The 16,909-nt window shown below is 49.9% G+C and overlaps 1 protein-coding gene across 21 annotated transcripts in view; it reads right to left on the minus strand.

Moving 5' to 3' along the window:
* LOC100120439 (protein daughterless) overlaps window positions 1–16,909 on the minus strand; it is a 126,113-nt gene that overhangs the window by 100,729 nt on the left and 8,475 nt on the right. For 13 of the 21 annotated variants that reach the window (XM_031925469.1, XM_031925462.1, XM_031925471.2 and 10 more), the window contains exons 2-5: window positions 7,001–7,050; window positions 3,373–3,643; window positions 2,833–2,864; window positions 1,977–2,024 (exon numbers count right to left, since the gene is read on the minus strand). In XM_031925469.1, coding sequence (XP_031781329.1) covers window positions 1,977–2,024; window positions 2,833–2,864; window positions 3,373–3,643; window positions 7,001–7,050 — 401 coding nt within the window. The remainder of the gene's footprint in view (window positions 1–1,976; window positions 2,025–2,832; window positions 2,865–3,372; window positions 3,644–7,000; window positions 7,051–16,909) is intronic. The other 8 variants (XM_031925476.1, XM_031925481.1, XM_032601603.1 and 5 more) reach the window with 4 other exon arrangements.

A 16,909-nucleotide genomic window follows, 5' to 3' on the forward strand; every position in this document is an offset into this window, starting at 1 on the left:
GCAAAAGGGGGAGGCAGAAGGGCGTAGTTGTTGCCCTGCTTCGCACCCTAACTAGCCGTGGGGAGGGCGGAAGACAAAGGAAGCCGCCAGGCGAGGGGGTGGCGGCCCGCGGGGAAAATAAGGGCAGCGTGTCTTTGCAGTAGTCAACTTCCCGCTGTTTTATCGCCTCGGCCCCGTGTCGTACATTTTCAGCGCCGCCGGGGGAACTTGTTGGCCGAGAGCTGATGCACTCGACACGAGGACTTCGATGTCCGTATCAACGTCGTTTTGGGGACTGTCTGCGCGCGGCGTAATGTGCCCTTGAATCGGCCGCCGCCGTTGTCCCGTTGTTCGCCGACTGTCTTCCCGGGTCGCGGGGAATTAGGGGGAGAAGCTTTTTAGTGCCGACGTGGGACCACTTCCAGAGCTTTAGGATCGAATTAAATATTGACGCGGAAATCATGAGAGTGGAGGAGTGCCGTGGGGTGGAGTGTACGAGGTGATTGCTTTACGAGGTACATCCGTCGAGTGTTGCAGTACGTTGAATGGGATTCGTGCAGCTCATGATTTTTTCAATTAACATGTGTTTGCTTTTTAAAAATCGAGGATACGGCTTCGAAATATCTTCGCTCAACGAAACGAGCATAGTTAATTGTTTTTAATAGAAAATTATTCAGCAGCATCAGGGAAAACGATTTGCAATTACAGGCAAGCTTGCAGGGCTCGGCCAGAAAGAAATCCATACCGTTTAATTAGCAAACCGGCAGCGGTCAGTGTATGAAAAAAAGGAAATCAGTATGACAACAGAAATTTGATCAAGTCCGCTCGCGGTGAAAAAAAAACCATTTATTTCAGCGGCGCCGCTGCAGCGAACATGATATCTAATTGGCAGAGCTCGTTTAAACGTAAGCGACTCGTCCCGCGCGCGCTCTCTTTCTCTTGTGTCACTCGAAACTTTAAACAAAGCTAACCACCGTCGCCTGAACGACTGTTTTCCCATTTTACGGTTCTCCGCTTACTAACCGCTTCTGTGCAGCGAGAGATAGAGAGACAGGGAGCGGGAGCGCGAATACACTAAATTACAAACCGCGCGCGAACGAATGTATAACTATGAACTCGTTAACGTCCATCTAAAGCGGCCGAGTTAATCACGCAATTGCGCCGCGCAAAACATGCCATCGGGCAGAGCGCTTCCACATAACCTATCCTCCGACCCATCAAACTCGTATCAGCGTTTGGCTTATAGTACGCAGCTTCGTTCAAATGGCTATGGTTTAGGTGTGCGATAACGATATCGCTTTCAAGCTATTTTTGAGACGCACCGTGCACGCGAGAAGCGCACTTGCACATCCGCTGGCCTCGCCGGGCTCTATACAATATTCTCACGTCGCATCCACATTAACGAACCAGCCCGAGTAAAAAAGTTGAACTTGAAAACGAGTCTACGCGCCGGCTCGCTAACTGTTGAAAATATCGGGACAGACTCGGGCTATGGGAGGGCAGAAAAAAGGAAAGCATGACCCGGCGGAGGCAAAGAGAGAGAGAGAGAGAGAGAGAGAGAGAGAGAGAGAGAGAGAGAGAGAGAGAGAAAGACCCACTAGCGGGGATTAGAAGCGGGTGCCAGGAAGAGCCAAGTAGCGGAAGGGAAAATTTAGACGCATGGGAAAACGAGCCGCGAGCGGGAGTCCCGGCGCGCTTCGGGCGCATTGCTCCGCAGACTCCGTCGCGACGTCGTCATTCGCGTTCTCGCGAAGACGATGACGACGAGCAGTGAATCACTGGACACTCGGCTATATCCACGCGCGGAATCTCGGGTGACTTCACAAGAGCGCGGAGTTGTGCAACTGCAGCGCGCGAGAGGACGCGATTAAAATCGCGCAATCAAGAGCCGCGTTTCTTTGGAAGCGCCACGACTGTGTACTCGCTGAGCTCGTTTTAATATCGGCCCCGAGGATTGAGAGAATATAACACAAAGACGGACATCGAGCAAAACTCACCCAATGCTGTGACGTGACGACCTCTCCATCGGCTGCCTCAAGGTTCTGCTGCAAGCAAAAAAGGCGTCCACATTAATCCTCCGGCGCTGAATGAGAGCGGCTCGTTCATTCCGAGGGATCTGATCTCATTGCGCGCGCGACATCGGCGTCATCGGCTCGCGGAAGTCGCCGGGGCGTGTAAAAGTGAAAATGAGCGACGTGGACCGGCCGACGACTTTCGGCCGAGTCTCTTTTTGTCGGCCGTCGTTATTTATCGCGCGCGGCGAAAGCACGTGGCAATTGCGCAGTAGGCAGTCGGGAACGAACGACTGTACGGGGGCGGTATATATAGGTGGCGTGTGGACTGGAGGGGGTCGTAATAACGATAATCACAATAATCGATGCGCGCCCGCCGGTTAACGTCACTGCCATGCCTACGGAAATTCGAGCCCGCTATAATTTGAATCGCAATTACTCGTCCGCGCGCACGCGTTGTTTTAAATGCACCCGATGCGCGGCCATGTAATTTTGGTGATTTCTTCTTTGCTCGACTTTGTTGTAGAGCGACTCTCAGTGCTAATGTGCGGGCAATCACTCCAATTGTAAGTATAAGGAAATTATGAGAGGAATGTGAGATGTGTGCGACATCGCATTAGTGATTGCAACGATGCATTAAAACTGTTTTTTGCTTTCCTTTTTGACACTTCGATGTTTATACCAGATGACCACATACTTCAGTGATAATCGGCCGAATCGCAAGAAAGTAAATAATTTCAACGGCCAGCTTTCGCACACGGGTACTTAAATAAAATTTAAAACATTGATTCTCGTAATTTGACTTTTCCATAAAAATATAATGAAGCGAGATTAAACTTACGTCCTTCTTCCTCTTAACGTTGGCGGCCGCACCTAAAAAATGCCATAAAAATTAAACCAGTCGCCTGATCACCGCAAGAGAAATCCTTATCATTTTTCGAGTAATAAGCAAAGGAGATAAGCTGCTGCTCGAGGTTCATCAAGGTATCGATCCGGGCACTTAATTACAAGTAATTGAACCTTCATATCCAGGAGTGCATAATCCGGATAAATATTCGCAACCGGTTAAAAAAAAGCTGATTAAGTCTCAAGGAGTCGATGCCAAACGAAAATCAAGATGTAGCTGCAAGGAACTTACACTCTGTCTTAATTAAGTTGGAAATTTTCACTAAACGATACACGTTAAGAAGGTGCAAGTAAGCGAGTATTCGCGCGAGTCGATGACGATTCCCGATACGCGTTGAAAAATGTCCGACATCGAAAAACTTTCAAAAAACACCAGCTCCACTTTTAAGTTTTCGTCCATTGATAAGCATCGAGCAGCAGCCACTCAGCTACTATAATAACTTAATCTAATCAGCAGATCTACAATCGTCCTCACCGGTCGTTGGATTCTGGAGCCTGGCTCCGTTGCCGGTGACCGGGGTGGCGGGGCTCGCAGTTGCGCTTCCGCTCACCGAGACCGCAGCCGGCACCGGCACCCTGCTGCCGAACGGAAAGTAAGGCGAGTCGGGCGGATAGGTGGCGCCCTCTATGACGGCAGTGGGCCCGGTAGCGCCACCTCTCCCGCCGTCCCCACCACCACCGCCAGGCCCAGGGCCTGGACCGAAGCCAGCGCCACCTACAATCCCGGGACCGCTGCCGCCGTACGTCTACAACAGAGTGGAAGAAAGGATTATTAATATTCCAGCGATGCGTCCCTGCGACTGCTGCTGTGAATGTAGTATAGCTGCGTTGACGGAGGGGAAAAGGGTGAGAGTCCGAGGAGATGGTCCCCCAGAGAGGCAGGACGACGAGTCGTGAGAGTTTGCCCGTGTGACGTTGCAAACCGGGGTGTGTTTAAATTAAATTTGAAGCGGCCTGGGTGTGTGCTGCGTGAGGGTGACGCTAGAGATATGTTTGGGCTGAGAGATCATTTTTATTAGATCTGGAAGTTTACCGTTGGCTTGCTGGTTCAGTAGTAATGGGAAGGTATTACGCGACTTTTATACGTTGCTAATAATTAGAACCAATCATGCAGCATGGCAGATAAACATTTTTATCGATACAAGCAAAATTGAGTTAATCGATTTATAGATAGTTGCGATATCGCGATGATATTATTTTATTCCTATGTACTACAACCAACACAAATAATACATTTGTCTGTTTGATTTATTGTTCGATAAACATGAAATTCTCGATGTGCAATCAAGCACCGGAGTCTATAATATTCGATAACACCTTGCGAATGCGCTTTTCAGGCAACGGTTACTTAAATGTTATTTCAAAACTACGCAAGCAGAAACGTATTCTCTCATAAGCGTTACGCGGAGTTCGATAATATAAGCGATAAAGCGAAGCTTCTAGCATATCTCGTACAAGACACGGGAGGTGAGCGTAGTAGAGGCAATAATGTTCTTCTCAAAAGCGTGACTATATAGACGCACAGCAGAAACAGAGTTATGAGATATCCCGTCGTTAATCAACGGCTGCGGAAATCGATACGCAGCTTATCGGTCACGGCTCTATAACGACTAAAGATTAAATACCGTTCGCGCTTTAACGAAAAATTAGTATAGAGTTTCGCGCCTATCCGTTAAAAATACCGAATAGAGCTCACGCGAGAAGGAGATCGAGTTACATAATAATCGTGCGCGAATGTCCTCGGCAGGAGAGCGGAAGAGAGAGGCAAGGCATGAATAATGAATAACTATTCGATAATAAGTAGTTTCGGCTGGATTATAAATCTCTTCCCATTCTTTTATACTACCGATGTGTAGATGTATATAGGATAAATTCGCAATAGACTCAAGTACGCATATTCTTTGCTGGCCTTGTAATTTCATGATGATTTATCAAGAAGAAAATCGCACACTACGTGCTTCATCGTAATCTTGTTGAGTCGAAATTTCGCAATGAACAAGGCAAAGGTTCGTTATCTGCGAGTCACTCTGAGCTACATTATGTTCCTAAGAAAACTACGTATTTCGCGATGATGTTGTATCTAATTCTTACAGACATTGCACGGGATAGGAAAACTCCCAGAGGGGCTAAAAAATATTTACAGCACAATATTCCCACTGTAGTTATCGATAGCAAGAAAATTTAATTGATCATCTGCTTTCGTTGAGTCAAACGATTTCGCCGGAGGAAAGCAAAGGCGGACGCGCGCGACTGCGAGAGCTCAGTTAAATTATTGCATGAAATTACGAGCATGGAACATCGAGGAAGATAAAATAAAATTCAAAGCAGTTATGCGGGTTTAAGGTCAGCTTGTCACAGGCATTTCGTGCACCATCATAACACAGATATTTTTTTCGTGCTGCGTAATGAACCCGCTGAATATCTCGAAAATGCTCCGATATTATTTTCTACGCTGCAATTCACATAATTGATTCCGGGTTAATTAAGGCAACAACACAGCACTTGGAATGATTTCTGGGAATGCTCGGAAAGAAGGAAGTTCAGAAGCTACGGAGGCCTCGAGGAGATAATAGCCGCTCGGAGCGCGGGGAGCTTCGCGTAAAAAAGCGGCTAGATGATAGATGTACGATCAGCCCAATTTGTAACTCCGGCGAGGGTCGCGTGTGCGAGCTTGCAGTGCACGCTCAGACATGTACAGACGCGGCGTCGGTACGGTCAAGAAGCTGGCGCCGAGCCAAGCCTCTCTCTTCCACCCTGGCAACCCCTTTCGCGCGCTATAAATACCCCGGCCGGCGGCCGGCGCGGCTCGAGATCGAGATTTTCGCTCCGCTGAATTCCGCTCGATACTCGGAAGCCGCCAGGATATCGCGAAAGAAAGTCATAAACTCGGTCGGAATAAATCGAGGGAATTCAGAGACTTCGCTTGCATTCCACTTTCCTAAGTGAATAACTCGAATTTATTATGTACGCGAGCCTCGATTTGCCTCGCATAACTCTCCTGGCGGATGTCGTGTGTTGGGAGCTTTTTCTGAAACGGAGGATCGTTTGTTTGCTTACCAACTATTCATCAGACTGACGACGACGCACAGTAAATTATATATCTGTTTCTGTTACTTAGCTGCGGAGTAGAGCGTCCAGTTACTGCTACCACTGTTTTCCCACTAGTGACACTGGCGAAATAAATCGTAAATAGGTGAACAAAACGACTCGATGAATGACAGTTGTAGCAGTGCCCGGAACAGTACTACTCGAATCTTTAAGTGGACAACGCGATTTTGCTCATTTTAGTTCTGAAAATTGTTTTTGCAGCGCTAGAGTATACCGTACGACGTGGGTGTGAGGCTGCGCACGTGCTCGCACTTACATTTTAACCAAGGTATATCCTTGTTTATATATATATGTGTGTGTGTATATATATATATATATACACACACACGAACACACACACGCACGCGTGCGCGCGCATATATATGCTTACACAGCATCGTAGCCATGGAAGGCATGGACGAGGGAGGACATAAGCGATATTAAACCTAGCGCTGCGCTGGTTCTCAACCTTCCTCCGACGAAAATAACTTTCGTTCAATAAACTTTGCCCCGTCGATCGCAAGGGTACGTCCGACGCATTGCGATTTTCTAATAACGCAGAGGTGTGTATTTTTTTTTCACAAAAAAACTTTGCATCATATACTTAACGACACATAAATAATACAGCGAACTTTTATATTACGAAGGGAAGTCTCGCGCGAAAGACCATCAGGATGAGACCCTCATCCCCGGCGAAAATATTGCTCGGGGGGAAAACTTTTCATGGTCGCGCGCGAGAGAAAGAGCGAGAGAGAAGAGCCCCGCACACAGCCGCCGAGTCAGATTGAGGTTGGAGAGAGATAAACATTTTCTCAAATTAACTTGTGGTGAGCGTCACCATATTGCGGATATAGCAATTACTTAATGCAGCCGATAAATCAATTTTCGCGGCTCGTATACAACGGGGGGCAAACATTATTTTATACACCGCCGCGGCGCTCACGAGATTAAGGAGCGAAATTGCCGATGGCCGTGGTGCGGATTAAAAAAGTTTTTCCTCTCTCTGCAGGACTCACCATTCCGTTGTCGATCGTCGGACCATACTGCGACTGAAATGCTGGCTTCTCTGGAACAGGCAGAAACAAGTCCGAATGAGTATTTTTTCATCGTCAAAAACTAGGAATGTTATTATTTTTATACGTTCTACATCAATGTTGTACGGGCTTCGAGCCCGCAAATCAGCTGCGACGTTAAACATTAATTTCCGTAAATTCTTAACGCCGGCAGCGTTATCATCGTCGCGCTTCGGAAAATGCACGTCAGGCACTCGGCTGTGCATGCGGGGAAAAGGAGGAGCGCAGGGTGTGTAAAGAAAGTGGCTGCAAAGCCAGAGAGCGGAGGAATCTCTGGGCGCGCGCGTATACGGGCCGAATTGATACAAAATTAATGCCGGCATAAAACGGCGATACGTCTTTATAAATCAAAAGGAGACTCGGCGCGGTTTTGTTTCGACCGACTCCCTCGATCCCTCTCTCTGTCTCTCCGCGGCGCACACTGAATACACAATGCCGCAGAGCTCTGAGCGAAAAACCGGGAGAGCGACACGTCGGAGAAAGAGAGCGAGGAGAGAGAGAGAGAGAGAGAGAGACTTCGTTTCATATTAATGTCGCTAGGCATACACACACGCGCGGGAACGAATTTATGGGGGTTATGTGATCGGGGATCGGCCGTGGCTCTCGAGGAGATCGTCGACGAGAGAATCGACATTGATATTTTATGTATGCGCGCATAAATCAGATCCGCGCGTCCTTTTGCGTAATCGTCGAGCGCAGCGTCTTCCCGCGACAGCGTCGAGTCCAAGTGCGCGGGGATAATATACGTCGGAAAAGGACTGCCCAATTCACGCCCGGCCGAGCGCGCGGACGCACATTAGCATCACGCGCACACGACTACACGCGTCCAATAAGTTTCCGGTGCGCTCGCTCGCAGCTATCCGGCGATCGAGCATCGCGCGCCGACTGCTACATCCACGCCGCGCTCGGCCGAGTGACCGATCGCATAATTGCTCGACAGATAATTTCCCGACGGGCCGCGCTAGTACAACGCGTCCGCCGCGCGACGACCCTTATATATCGTCTAAAGAGCCTGTACGTGCACGCCACATAGGTACTGTGTGTGTGCTGTGCAGTCCGCGTCCAGTGTCGTTCGACTGCTACGTCGCCGGGGCGGAGTCGCCGGCCCCGAGATAACTATGAATCCTAACAGTTTCGGCTTGCTCGTGACATGTTTGCCGAAGCGTGCGCCGAGGCTCTCTCTCTCTCTCTCTCTCTCTCTCTCTCTCTCTCTCTCTCTCTCTCTCTCTCTCGCTCGCTCTCGCTGGCTGGCAATATCATGCATCAAAGGACAGGACAGCGGCCCACCACGTCATCCTCAGAGCGAGAGTCCTCTCGACCGTTATTACGCGGCGCATAGCCTCGACGATTCCGCGATTCTCCCTCTCTCCGATGAGCGAGAGGGAGTGAGCTGGCCGTACGTACGCCCCCGCGAATTAGGCGAGCGGCGCGTGGATCACCGGCCGTTGCGCAAAGCGGGCTAATTGACGAGCATCTTTATGCGGCCCTGCGTTCTCCCGGAATCCCTCGTTAATCGACGTTCGCGGAAAGAGCAGGGACCACGAGAAGATAATCATTCCGGTCTATGGATTCTGAAGTATCATCGAGAGCGAGAGATCCGGCGATAAACCGCGGGCTAACCCGAATTTACGCGAACCAGCCGATATGCTAATCGAGCCGTGTTCTACGCTCGCACAGCTTGTGCAGAAAACGAGGCTCGTCGATGCTGGGAAATTTGTTGCACATTACCTTACACATACGCACACACACGCGCTGGTCCGCCGATAGCATCTGTACAGATTTCGCTCTGTGTCGCTCGTATTACACGCGTCGCTCTCGCGTTATACTTCTCGGCTCCGGCTTTCGCCTCGATCGTAATGATTCCCGTGTTTATGCGCTCGTTCGATTCGAGCTTTTATTGAGTCTCGGCGCCGTTTAAACTTTTAGATTGCCGCCGCCGCTGCGGCAACAGGTTGCGCGCGGAGTAATTGCTCTATCGATAGTCTTTCAATAATTGAAGACTGCCGAGCGGAGTCGTTTGGTTTATTAATTCGCCGAGCCGTCAGCCAGTAATTCGCGCGTTTCAGCCCTTCGCCGACTAAGAGGCGGGAGCAGACAAAAGCGAGAAACAAACGCACGGAAAATTCACACTCGACGCGTCGAAATCCCGTCTCGTCGCCTGCACTATCGACGCAGAGCATCCAGTGTCGCAGCTGCACAGCAGCGAGTGCAACGAATGCGTTTCGCCGAGGGTGAGAGGCTTAATACGGTTTCTCTCACTCCCTCGCTGCGCTGTATTTTACTCGGTTTACCACTCAGGTAATCACCGAGAGCGAGCGCGTCGGGATATTAACACCTATAGCGGACGGTAGCGCCGCTGACAGCATGGCGCGCGGCGAGGGTGAGGCTGCGGGGACAGTTTGCGAGTGGGCCAAAATTTTGCGCGTCTCACTCGCGTATCGAGTTACACCGCCTATATAATGTGCGCTCGATCTTCTGCGCGCGGGTTATTCAAGCCGCGCGCGTCTGGACTTTGACCCTATATTTATGCCTATACTGTGGGACTGGCTGCAGGCTGATGGGGAGATTTTTTCCGCCGAGAGTCGCATTCTTCGGCTCCTTAAATTTGCATGTAAACTGCAGGAGGGCCGACGATTTACTTTGCTAGCAGAAGTCGTAAAACACTCGCACAAAAACTATTCCGAATCAAAAATCGAACAAGTGCTTCCGTTCGCGAATTATGCATAATAATCTACGCGTGCTCCACATCTTCGACATGCCGCATTATTAATAGCGAGCACTGCCCGAAACTCGTTCGATAATTAAATCCTCGCGATCGGCCCGATGAGAGCAATTCAATTAAGGCCAGATCAGCAGATTTTTCAGTGAAACCCAGCCTTTTCTGCCGCGGCTAATCAGTATGCGCGAGTTAATCGGCCCGGGATGAAAAATTCTGTCGATCAAGATGTCGCGGGCGCGATAGCTGGGAGATAAAACGCGCGACGAGCAGTTTACCTTCGGCCGAAAATCATTCGTTATTGATATCTGCGCGTGGCGATCGGAGTCATCGTCGCCTCGTTAATCCTCGCGACCATCTGCCGCGGCTATATACTTATGGGGGCCTCTCTCTCTCCGTCGCGATGCGGGGAAATCGGGTTTTTTGTCGCCGCGTTACCAAAAAGCTGCGACGGAGCGTTATACATACGTAAGTATTCCCTTTCGCGCTGCGTGTGTTTTTGTAAGCTTCGGTGTGGTCCAACGCTTATGTCAACGCCGTATGCTAATGCGTACATGATTCAAAAGCCTGGAACGCGCGTCGAGTCGGAGTATGCAAATTTTCGCCGGAGCTCGATGAAAAAATTGGACCGATCGCGCGAATGCGTGTAATTTTTCTCGAAATTCCATTAGCGACAGAGTGATCGACTCAATCAATGCGACTTTATTCAGCAAAGTGCGATTTCCAGCTGCGCGATCGACTCCGGAATCGAAATTCGACGATTACTTGAATTATTCAAAACCGGAGAAATCCTGATAAACCTTCAATAAAATTTGCATAATACATTACACCAGAGCAGCGGCAATGTCCGGCTGCACTCGCTGCACGGAAACTGTCAGCGGCCCATTGTTTGCGCGTCGCTCCCCGAGAGGAAGAGGAGAAAAAAGCAAGCTCCTCAATGGCGACGGTGCACCGGCCGAAGAAGAAGAAGCAGTGGCAGCAGCAGAAGAAGTCAGTAACCCATTGAAAGGAGAGCTGTGCGCGCACTTCTGTTCTCCGGGACGCTAAATTGTTTTAAATTGATTTAGTAGCATTGAACTCTTTGGGCGAAAGGAGATACCCTGCTCAGTGCAAGGCGCAGCCAGAGAGAGAGAGAGAGAGAGAGAGAGAGAGAGAGAGAGAGAGAGAGAGAGAGAGGGGAGAGAGAGAGAGAGAGAGCGAGGTTACGCGTCGGTGTGCACGGTGCCACGCGACCGGGAGAGGGCTGTTCGTGCCATGCTTTACAGGTAACATACGACGGCAAAAAAAGAAGGCGAGCCAGAGCGGACCGGTCGTACTTTATGAGCAGCCGAGAGAGCGAGCGTGGTTCTTTGCTCGCGAAACACAGAGGAGAGCCGGCGCGCAAAGGAAAGGATAAATGCGCGGGGAAGGGGGCGAGAATAAAAAGTCCCTGCACTTTCCCCTCCGGGGCCCCGCGATCACAGACAGAGAGGGAAATGAGGCGAGCTGCAGACTGGCTCACCACGGGGAGCGAGAGAATAGAGCTAACCCATATAGCTGTACAGCGCGAAAGAGAGAACGGCTCAGGTAGCATTTGGTGCTCGACTAACCTTAAGCCTCGATCCCACGTACTGGGTGTACGCGGCACGCACGCAAATGTATCCGACGACGCGATCGTATCGCCCGTAACGAAGGCTGCTGCTGCCGCCGCTGCAGAGATGCACCCCGGCACGCGAATTCCGAAGCTGCAAGGTGTGCGTCCCCGAAAGCGGCCAGTCATTGTCGCGCGCGGCTCTTTCTTTTTCCCCAGAGGCCGCAAATATTTGTCGAGCTGCGAGTAGAATAGGAAAGTCGCACGCGAGCTTTCTGCGCCTCTCGGTGATGCGGAGTGCCAGGGGGGACGATAGGATCTGCCGGTGCGCTCTTTTTCGAAAAGGAGCCTGAGCGCGTAAGGAGATGGCGATACTACGTGCAAATGAGCTGTGGCAGAGAGAGAATTTCGGAGAATAGCGTAATAACGATCGCTTCCGATTTTTATCGTCGGGCGCTTCATAAAAGTATAACTGTATAAATAATGGTGATTCGCTTCGAGAATTGATTGAAAAATTATATAAAATTTCGCGGAAGGCCTAATCCCCGCGGAAAGTAGTGCAGAGCATTCAAATCGAGAGAACACCCGTTGGTTAGCGTAATGAGGCCCCGTATAAGCATAATGCACGACGCGGGCAACGATCAAGGGTTTACGAACCCCGCCGGCCGGTATAAGGCCCCGGCAGTGCAGAGCCATCAGATCAGGGATAATCAGCGGTGCACTCCACATCTCCCGACATTGCGGATCCCCCTTCGGTCCCGAATCCCCCGTGCCCCCGCTTATTCGGAGGGCCCAGTGAAACAACACCAGACCTTAAGGCCCGAGCGAGCTGGAGGGGAGAGTGCACCTACATCATGGGCGCGGGCAGGTAGGATAGACGCGTACGCACATACACGCGAGCTGCACGATTTTCGGCGGTGGCCACGCTCCAGCTGCCCCCACCAGCGACTCGCGCCGTGTGCCTGCTCGCTCGACCGTGTGCCTTTTTTTTGGGGCCTCACTCACGAGCGAGCCGAGAGAGATTCAGGGGGTAGAGGGACAAAGGACGCGCGAGCACCGGACGATGCCGGCCAACGGAAAGGTCCTTATTTCTCTCTACTTTTCCATGCCTCGATCATCCGGATTCCTGACTCTGCGCTGCAGATTACGTATAGGTGGGAAATGCGTGGTTCAGATTTATGCCGTTTTTTTCCAACTAAATGTAAGCATTTTGTTTCCGATACGAGGATTAAAGTTTTGAACGCGTGTACCTGCCCAGCGCAACACACCTTGATGCGTTGGCATAAGGCACTTTTTCACCAGTCAAGCCAAGTCGAACGTTTCTTTGAACAACATCCGATCATTGCCCGAACAATATCAGGCGCAGGGAGAGAGACATTAAAAAGGTCAAAGACGACCTGAATCATGAGTTTATGTACACAGGACGGCAAAAGATAAATATTGTTCTAGTCAAAGTTAAAATATTGACGAGGCAAGAAGCTCGAAATCCCAGGACAAAGTACGGGAAAAAAGCGGTCCTAAAAAAATAGAGGACGAGCTCGCCAGAAGTTCGCCGGATATCACTTTTCGTTCCTTTCCTCTCCCCCTCGCCGGTAGCAGCGCAAAAGGCCATCAGCGATCGAGAAATGTTCTATGCTCCCCCGGTGAAAAATCGGACCTCGTCGGGCTGACATGGTAGCGACTCGAATCCTGCGCGCCTGAAAAGCGTTCGGTTATGCGGTCGTCCAAGTTAATACCTCATCCTCCCACTCCTCTGCGTTGCGGCGGCTCTCCCGCTCGCTTGCTGTCGATCGCGCGGGCGCGCCGGGAAAGCTTATTTAAAATCCCTCGGGATTTGAGAAGTGCGGAGAGTCGTATAGGTATACCTATGTGCCGCGGGATGACGGGAAGAAAGGCCAAGGGAGGGGGAGAAGAGAAAAAACCACGGGGCGTAGATTGTGGGAAGATACTGATGCCAAAGGACGAGCGAAAGCAGCCAGAGAGAGAGAGAGAGAGAGAGAGAGAGAGAGAGGGAGAGAGAGAGAGAGAGAAAGAGAGAGAGAGAGAGAGAGAGACAGACAGAGAGAGGACGGAGAATGAGAGGTACATATTGAAGCCGAGGCTGCGATACAGTGCGCGTAGCGGAGAGAGAGAGAGAGAGAGAGAGAGAGAGAGAGAGAGAGAGAGACGGGAGGCTTTTGAAACTTTGGATCCTCGAGTGCAATGTGGCGTGAAGCAGTCCCGAGACTTCGGATCTTGATACAAAAGATGGAAATTCGATGGAAGCGAAGCGAGAAAGTGAGAATAAGCGCGAGGGAGCATTTTAAAGGGAGCCAACAGCCATAGGCAGGCAAGAGAAATGTCTCGCGTTTCCTCTCCCGATGCTCCTCCTTCGCTATATCCTCCATTCTCTGCTAAGTGCATCCTTCTTGTTTCCTAGATAATTTATGTGCGACAGATTGCCGGGAGCGACAAACGCTGAGCGCGCAACGCGGCAGCAAGGTCAGACGCAATTTAGAAAATGTGTATTCCGACAAGAGAGAGCGTTTTTTCGACTTTTTCGGATGAAAAAAAGATTCAGGGCTTCCGACTTCGCCTATGCGGCCGAAACTGCGCAGATCTAGTTATATATGCGGATATCCCAGAATTATAAGTAGTGGACGAACGGAATATTTTAGCGTGCATTGTGTTCGGCGGGATGAAGAATGCGAAGTGTTCCAAAGTGGTCACCTCCCTCATTAATCGTATATTTTGCTTGGTTATTGTTTCGAATTCTTTGTAAAATGTGGCAATCATTACTGTTCCCGATAGTTCGAGTTTTACTAAGTTGCTTGTTGTTTGTTTGCGTTCTACGAGCCGCGCCATAATCGTGAACGATTGTACATGGGATTAGCGAAGCTCTTGAGATATTGAAATATCGAGAAAGGTGATTCGATGTATCACGCTGATGCACGCTTTCAAAACTGGCGGTAGAATGCGACACACTTTTGTTAACGACTATATATAAAGAAAGAAAAGAAGGTAAAAAAAAGAGTTGCCGTAGAAACGTCAGGAAAAATTCAGATTGCTCTGAGCCGTCACGAGATCAACATCTATATCAGCTTTAACCTTAAGTCTTCAAGTCTGTATCGAAATAAAGTTCTACAATTAAACTCTTAGTTTTCGCCTTTAACTTCCTCACGCGACTTTTACAATTACAATACTTTTCGAAAGCACGATGATGCGTGATTTCATAAATATTGTTTTTGAATCCATACAACGTGCTTTTTAAGGAAATGATTTTTATTTGATTTTAAAAAGTGAACTTACGAAAGGTTGTTTTTACCATACCAACGCTTGAAACTCACAGGTGCAGTTTACACCTGCAGATCTCGCAATTAATGAAAATTGCGTAACCTACATGTATACTCTCGCGTGAATAATGTCAAGTTCAAAACAAACCCGTTGCCTTATTTTCTATACAGGTTTATTCCAATTGAAAATATTTGGATATAATAGAAAAACAGTCACCGAAACAAGTGACAACCGTTGGATTCGTTATTAGAAATAGATACGTATAAAACAATGAGAGACAAACGCACCTTTGATGCGCAGTACGAGACGACCGAGAAAGAAACTTGCGGATCGGAATATCCAATTCATGCATCCAATCAACGAGCACGCCCATGTAACATCCATCTGGCTCCTGCAGTTTTCGATGCTGAACTTTCGCGAAACGAGAACGGTTGCAGCGGCGGCTAAAGTCATCATTGGCGTACCGAGGCGCAAAAAAAGTGGCACGTGCCGCGCGTGGCTTTTGCCTCGGATATCTCTCGGTCTCGGTATAAACAACTACCAGCGGGGCTTGCTCTCTTGTTGGTCCCCGAAAAAGGAGCAAGAACGAGGCTATTGATGGTGCCGTCGAAGATGACGGACGCCTCTCGGAAGAAAGCGAGAGATAAAGTTAATTTCGGTAGCGAGACTCGGACGCGGTTGCGTATATACCGCGCGTACGCCTCGCTGTGCCGACGCACTGCGAAAAACACGACGCAGTGTGTAAGCGGTGCGCCTTTTTGCGGCTGTTAAAGTTAACGGATTTTCTTGCATGTTTCGTGACTTTTTGTTACTTCGCTCGGCTGCAGTCATTATCAAATTTGCTCGTCTTTAAAGCTTTAACTTACGTGAGTTCTTTTAGCAGGTGTTAAAATAACAGATTTATGTGCTTGCTTGCAAATTACGCCCAGCTCACTTTCGGGCTGCACGAGTTCATTATCAATGCAGGCTATATTTCATAGAAGGGAGCAAAGATGTGCGTGATGCTGCAAAAAATTCGATATCTCCTCGTTATGGAAGATCAAATTACACGTTTCGAAAATGTTTCTTCTTAGATAAAAATCGGGTTGGTCACCTTCCAGCACCTTGACGTACATATAGGAGTTCAGATTGTTTACGGAATTCCAAAAAGCATCGTATAGTAAAAGCATCTTGAGAATCATTCGAGTCAGCAAGAGTTCCGGTTCCCACAAGCTTCGAGAGAGGCGAAATCGCACATCCAATGAGAAAAAATGTGAAACTTCACTCCTAAAAATTAGGGAGAGCCGGGCCCTCTCGACGGCGGCAGCGCGCGCGCTTATATTCGATAAAGAACGAGCGCCGCGAGAAAATTAAGGCGCAGGGGGGGGGGGGAGAAAATGATCGTTTCCGTGACTTTCGATTTAAGGGAGCGATTATGTGCCGGGCGGCGTGCCTCCAGTGAGTGCACTTTCCAGCAGCGGCGGCCCTCGGGGTACCTGAAACGCACCTCGTCGCAAGCCTTTCGGCTCGCACGCACGCTCGTGAGGAAGCAGCCACAGCGAGAATAGGCCCGACGTGTGTTGTGTGCGTATGAAGGGGAGAGAGCGCGCGCGCGAGGGACAAGGACAGCGCCAGGCGAGCAGAAAAAGCCCGCGAGAAAGAGAGAGAGAGAGAGAGAGAGAGAGAGAGAGAGAGAGAGAGAGAGAGAAAAAGAGGAGAAGAAAAGGCGCAAGGGAAAAAAGATCCCGTCCGTTGCACCGTATACACGTTCGGTAGTAAAACGGAACGCGAAGGTGTATTTTGTATGGAGAGGAGAAGGCTGGCTGCCACGCGACCGAGGGCCCGCTGGTGGGGGAAGCGCGCGCGCTCTCTGTCCGCGTGTAAAAGGCCCGGCGAACGACGGGGGGAGTGAAGGAGAGAGAGAGAAAGAGAGAGAGAGAGAGAGAGACGAGACGGACGCGCGCGGCCCGAGGCTGTGGCGGCGCGGCGGCGGCGGGGAGGGAGGCGAGGGGGAGAGTGGCTACAGCAGCTGTCGCTGCCGGTGCCCCCCTTCGCGTTACACTAGAAGGGGCCCACCGGAGAACAGTGGCGCAGGCACCGAGGGCCACCACACCCAGTGGCGCTCAACTTTTTTATCCGAGAGCGTCTGGTGCGCGCTACAGGTCTCGTCGTTCGATTATTTTTCCAGCGTTTGGCGCATTTTTGTTTCAGGAAAGTCAATGATCGAGTGATCCTGCTGGTGCGAATATAAATAATTTTATGTCTCCATCGAGAGAGCATCTGCTCGAAAATCATGCTTCGTGCTCGAGAATGC

This window comes from Nasonia vitripennis, assembly GCF_009193385.2.
Source record: "Nasonia vitripennis strain AsymCx chromosome 2 unlocalized genomic scaffold, Nvit_psr_1.1 chr2_random0010, whole genome shotgun sequence".
Lineage (NCBI taxonomy): Eukaryota > Metazoa > Arthropoda > Insecta > Hymenoptera > Pteromalidae > Nasonia > Nasonia vitripennis.